We start from the raw sequence: 6307 nt of genomic DNA on the forward strand, positions 1-6307 counted from the left end.
TTACAGTTAATATGTTTATTTTAATGTACGTTTGATAGTATTTTGACAGTGTGTGAATACAGCATGTTTAAACAGATTGTATTTACTCTTAAATAAAATGTCCCATCATTCTATTCCATAACATGTAGTGTCAAAACAGAGTTGGATTTGGATTTACAATTAATTTTGTAGGTAACAACAAACCTGTTTAAAAGGAAACAGGTTATTCTGTTAAAGGAATTTAATTTAAGGCAATACAAATATTTTAATCCCACATACATATTGACCAGACCGTAGCATGTTATGTGATCAGATTAAAAAGACAAAAATAAGTTAACGACAATGTCAACATATTGCTACAATGGAAATCCTAAAGGTTGTGAAATGCAACGCCCAATTTCACGTTCCTCTTTTGGCCACATGGTGGCGACAAGTGGGCTTAGTTGTCATCATCGTCATCATCAAAGACGTCTGCAACAGTCCTGAAAATGAAGGGAAGAGGAGACATGTATTACATGATTATTACATTTTAACAACTCAGTAGTATCATTATAATGCCACTTGATAACCTAAAATGTTTGAAAATTTGCAGGGCAATAAATCTTACTTATAGATGGATCCAGTCACTGAGTCAACAAAACCACCTATGAGGAAAATGTAAAAAAATGTTATGAGTTTATCAGAAAACCAGACTAATCTACAATCTAAACAACAAAAATAGTGCATATTGCCTTGTTCTACAGTGTTTCTTACCTGGCTGGCAAAGGGTCTCACAAGCAGGACAGATGTAGCATTTTCCACAGTCCTGAAGAGAATATAAGACAGATAACATGTGAAAATGTGTCCTGATAATTTCATGGTATGTCAATAATAAAGGTTTGTGTGAGTGTGTAGGGAAATATAACGCCCTATACTCTTTAGGTAGCTATAGACAACAACATAATTTGTATTTAACACCTGCTGTTTCTGACCTGGTCCTTCACATGCTAGTGGCTGAATAAGTCATTAAGTCATTAATGTAAGCTCAGTCTGCACAATCTGCACAAACAAAGCTGAGTGCCACCTGCGTCACTGAACATCTTAGGCAGGATTTATTTATTAATGATGCCCAAAATTCCTCAAGTGCATTTGGGATTTCTATAGTTTCCTTTTGGAACAAATTAATTGTAACTAGTTTCTATCAAACTGCAATTGTTGTTATGTGCTTAAATTTTTTTGAGCTGTGGACAGATGTGTGGAAATCTGATGATGTAGTTTCTAAAGAGGCAGTCACACAAGACTTTGAGCATGTAAAATTATTTTGGACACTACAACGGACAGGATATGATGTTAAGAGTGAGGGCTTCTAGTTTTAATAAATAATAAATCACAAATAGTAAATATTATTGTAGTCAAAATGTTAAAATATACCATCTACTCACTTTCCTGCAGCAATAAAAACAACAAAGCTAAAAACAAGCTTTCAACTGAGCTAAGAACGTCAATGTGTGACGTTTTGATCTTTTATTGGTCACGCATCTTCTCGTCATCCAAATTCGCAGGTCAGGGTTCACCAGACTTGAACTTTCATCCGCAGCAGAATACAACATTTCTTTGCGTTCAGATGCATTTCGGATGAATTAGGGATGTTAATGAAAAATCGATGATCGATTATTTGTGGTTAAAACATTTATAGATTAAGCTTATCGTTCAACAGTTAATCAATTTCAGCACAAATGCATTCAGAAGGTTTTCTTGAAGGTTTTCAAGTTTGCATTAGAACGGTTGATCAGTCAGAAATCAAACTTTGTGTGAATAATGCTTTGATTGAAGAAAAATGAGTCTTGTATTTTTAATTTTAAGCTGTACACCACTTACAGTTTATTATTGTTAATGATTAAGTGATTTTCATCCATTAACGTTAACAATTGTCGATTAAGCAAATTTTGTAAATCTTGCAACCCTAGTTCCAATGAAAGTCAGTGAATGGAACGCTTGAACGGAATAGCTTAGTGAGTTGTGGTAGTGTTGCACTGTTTTGTCTTTTCTAAACTGAGTGTGTGCATTGTTGTGTTTTGGGTTGTTTAGTAAGCAAATGTGTGTTTGTGGTGGGTTTCTCACGTCGCAGTAGTCGCAGTATTCTGAATCATCTCCCTTTTCACATGGGCACTTATCGCAACTGTCACAATGCTGAGCAGAAAGAGACAGGAGAAATTAAATCAAGGGATTAGGAATCAAATAATTGTTAGAATCAAAGTATTTTTAAGCTGTAGAGAAAGTTTTTGTGTTACTGTGGTCTGGTGCACTTTATTATTTTAATAGATCTCAGTGGATCCTACCTCACAGTGGGCACAGAATGAGCAAATGGATCCTTCATGATAATCATCATCGTCGTCATCATCTGTAATAAATTTTGTCAGCGGTTGTTTGTTTATTATTGTGTATTTATATAAGTATTTGAAGAGTGTTGTGAGTAATGCATTGATGGGTTAGAAAAGAAGGATCAGAATGAATTAGTCCTACTCTACACCATACACTTTCTGACGCACGCACACACACACACACACACACACACACACACACACACACACACTACATCAATAGGTGCACCCTAGACAATATCATCCAAAGGATCAGGAGGATCATATAAAGAAACCGTAACAAACATGTTTAAAAAATGTACAATTCTTGTATATTTTTCTAAAGCTTTGAAATCATATCACATTATCACAAAATCTTGACTCTTAAAAATGCATTCACATTTTTAAATACAATACACTTTATGAACTACAATAATAAATTATTTATATTTGTTACAAATATTCTATAATTTTGTAATTATATAAAAACTTCCAAATAGAAACTCATTCATTTAACATATTAAGACACACATTTTCAAACTGTTAATTTAAAACTAAAATAACAGAGGTAACAGAAATTACACCGTGCAAAACAGGATCATTTGATTTATTCGTTTCAGAGTGGGGTTAAGAGATGTGATGCTTTGTTCAACACACCATTGTGCTGTTTATCACGATGACAAACCAGATATTACACTAAACAGAGAATGGGAAAACAAACACCAGAAAAAAAAACCTTCCAATAAAAGAAATAGGATTCATTAACAGTAACAGTAACAGAGTTTAAACAGTCATATACTCGCATCTCCTGATAGTTGCTGTATTTCCTGTTCCCTTGTGATACTTCCTGTTTGTGTATGTGGAATATCATCATGACTATGGCAATTATGAATTAACATTCTCTCTCTTTTGCTACCTCTCTGCTGGCATCTGTGCTGTTCAGGCTCTCACTGTAAAAATTAAAGATACTCAAGGCACCATTTGGGGTTCCTCAAAGGCCACAGTGGCTAAAACCCTCTGGAGAACCTCTAGACACCCTTTCAGTTCTTTGAGAAACATACCTGCAAGAGCTCAAAAGACTATTAATGTTTACTGAAGGAACTTCCATGTACATTTAATTGACTCTAAGTCTTTAGAGTTCTTACAGGAACTAAAAGTATGTTTCTCAAAGAACTGAAAGGGTGTTAAACATTGAGGTTCTTCAGAGGCTTCTGCCCATGTGGCATCTTAGGAACCCCAAATGCTGTCTCCAATATCTTTTCATTTTTGCAGGTATTGTTTCTCCTTAAAATAGTTAATACATATGGTCAGTAACTGCTCAGTGTATGTTTCTGGGACTGCTGAAAAATGTCATAGCTATTACAGAATAAAAGTTTAACTAATTTTGGTAAATTGAGAATAAACTTTGAAAGAATTTATATATATATATATATATATATATATATATATATATATATATATATATATATATATATATATATATATATAATTTTTGCAACTATTTATAGAATGAGAATCCTTTCTGGTAAGGATAATTAAATAAATAGAGATTAGCATAAATAGAGATAACATAAATACACTTTATAAACCCATTTAGTAGATATATAATTTAAATACCACACAACCATTTTACAAGAAGATATCAGGATTGTGTACATTTCACTTGTTCTGTGTAACTGTGTACAGAGAATCTCTACAGAGAAGGAATGAGACCTAAGAGATGTAGTGAAAGAGAGAGAATCTAGAACCAATCTGTCCAATCAGTCTGCCTTCCTATATTTCCCCACAACCATCCAACATCCTCCTGTCTCTCTCTCTCTCTCTCTCTCTCTCTCTCTCTCTCTCTCTCTCTCTCTCTCTCTCTTTCTCTTTATCAGTTGCTATTACACCATGTTGTTTTCTTTGGTTACATTCCCCCACTACATCTGCCTGTCTCTCTTTCTTTCTCTGTAGTTTCACATAGTGACACAAATCCAGATAATTCCAAATTCAAACAGGACAAATGGAGGGATGATGGAAGTGTGGAACCCGCTCTTTCAAAACGAGACAAAAATCAAAATTTGATCTGATCTATTGGGCCAGTGTGAGGCCTGGGGCTCAGACTGCAGCGCTGGGTTTGTTTTTTCTCTTTTCTCTTTTCTCTCTTAAGTCCTCAGTTCATAAGCACTGTACTGTACTGCACGTCAGGACTTGAAGCAGTCCGCCTTCAGAGGGCCCACAGTACTCATAGCTCTATTTAAGCAGGGAAGAGAAGACAGAGAGAGTCAAAGACAGCCGGGGTGATGGACAGCTAGAGAGGGGAGGAGGTGGGGCTTTTGCTACGCTCTGAGTGATCTGATTGGATAATAGGACTGACTGATTGGACCTCAACTACAGCAGGCCAAGAGCAATATTTTACAGCAGAGCTGAGGTGAAGAAAGAGGGAGTGGCCAAAAGGCCCCCTTGCTCCTCCCCTCTCTTTCCAAGTTAGGTGAAAATAATTATGGAGGGCTAAGAGAGGGGGCAAATTATTCGCTAAGTTGAGTGGGGATTCAACACTACATTGAGAGCAACCTTACGTACCTTCATGGTCATCATCATCATCGTCGTCATCATCATCGTCGTCATCATCATCGTCATCATCATCATCATCGTCGTCATCATCATCGTCATCATCATCATCGTCGTCATCGTCATCATCGTCGTCGTCATCGTCATCGTCATCGTCATCATCATCGTCGTCGTCATCATCATCATCATCATCATCGTCATCATCGTCGTCATCATCATCGTCATCATCATCATCGTCGTCATCATCATCGTCGTCATCGTCGTCGTCATCATTGTCGTCATCATCGTCGTCATCGTCGTCGTCATCGTCGTCGTCGTCATCATCATCATCATCATCATCATCATCATCATCGTCTCCATCATCATCATCATCGTCATCATCTTCATCAGCCATCAGGCCTTCTTCGTGGATGAGAGGCAACTCCTGGGCTTTAACAGAGGCACTGGGAGCCAGAGGTGTCTGGAAGGAGCAGAGCAGGGCCAGGAAGAACCCCAGTAGCCAGCTTCTCAGAGTAGCCATGACTGATCAGGGAAGTAAATCCAAACACAGAGACCAAAGTGCAACGCTCCTGCACGTGCACCTGTCAAAAATCAAACCCCAAAAGTGGAAACCACCTAGATCCTCTTAAACTACACACGTTCACAAACACACTCACACGCAATCACACAAACACTTGGTACACCCTGGTTATGGCGAGGTAGAACAGTTGACGAGTTGAGCTGTGAGGTCCGAAGTATTCCAATAGTCCACACGCTTGTTCCCAGTGTCAGACGAACACAAGAGGATCCCTTCAGAATCAATTGTCTGTTGTATGTTTCTGACAATCACCAGTCCCTGACAAATAGAAAAAGAAAATTCCTCTGCCCTGATTTTGCGTAGTAAGACTAAGAAGAGCTGTGTGGTGGGCAAGGTAGTGTCTGCAGCACGGACCTTACTAATGGTGCACAGACAGACAGACAGACAAACTCGGGGGTAAAATGAGATGGGGGCGGGGGCCAGGGCAAATGAGTGACAGGGGCAAGTGCTGGCAGTCGTACCAGCAACCACAGTCCATGCACTTAAGGCTGGAGGGTGGCAGTTGTTACTCGTTTACCATCATGAGATGTTGTAGTATAACTTTAGAGACAGCAATGGAGGGGGGGGAGGGCCTCCAAGGAGAGGATGACCATATATTGAGAGAAGAGGGAGGAGGAAATGGGGGGATTCAAGGTCTATATCAAGAAGATGAGCGAAGAAGAGGGATTATTCAATAAATCTAACAATGAGGTGGAATGATTAGCATTATTAATTATGTAATTGCACGTATGTACTCATAGAGGTTAACATTGTCTTACTGAGTCATAGTAAGTGTGGTCAGATAGATGATGGATATGCACACTACATTTCACTTTTTACTGCATATGTACATGATTAAATGACAATTATTTACAAAGAGCTC

General features: G+C 37.9%; 1 protein-coding gene across 1 annotated transcript; it reads right to left on the reverse strand.

Moving 5' to 3' along the window:
* Positions 1-5821, reverse strand: LOC127450472 (prostatic spermine-binding protein-like). Its single transcript, XM_051714602.1, has 6 exons — positions 4881-5821; positions 2298-2359; positions 2080-2148; positions 733-784; positions 587-623; positions 1-461 (listed from the first exon to the last, which is right to left on the reverse strand). Exons 1-6 carry the CDS (start codon positions 5386-5388, stop codon positions 419-421), a joined length of 771 nt encoding a protein of 256 aa, XP_051570562.1. The 5' UTR covers positions 5389-5821; the 3' UTR covers positions 1-418.
* Positions 5822-6307: the final 486 nt, after the last annotated feature.

Source organism: Myxocyprinus asiaticus, chromosome 13 (assembly GCF_019703515.2).
Source record: "Myxocyprinus asiaticus isolate MX2 ecotype Aquarium Trade chromosome 13, UBuf_Myxa_2, whole genome shotgun sequence".
NCBI lineage: Eukaryota > Metazoa > Chordata > Actinopteri > Cypriniformes > Catostomidae > Myxocyprinus > Myxocyprinus asiaticus.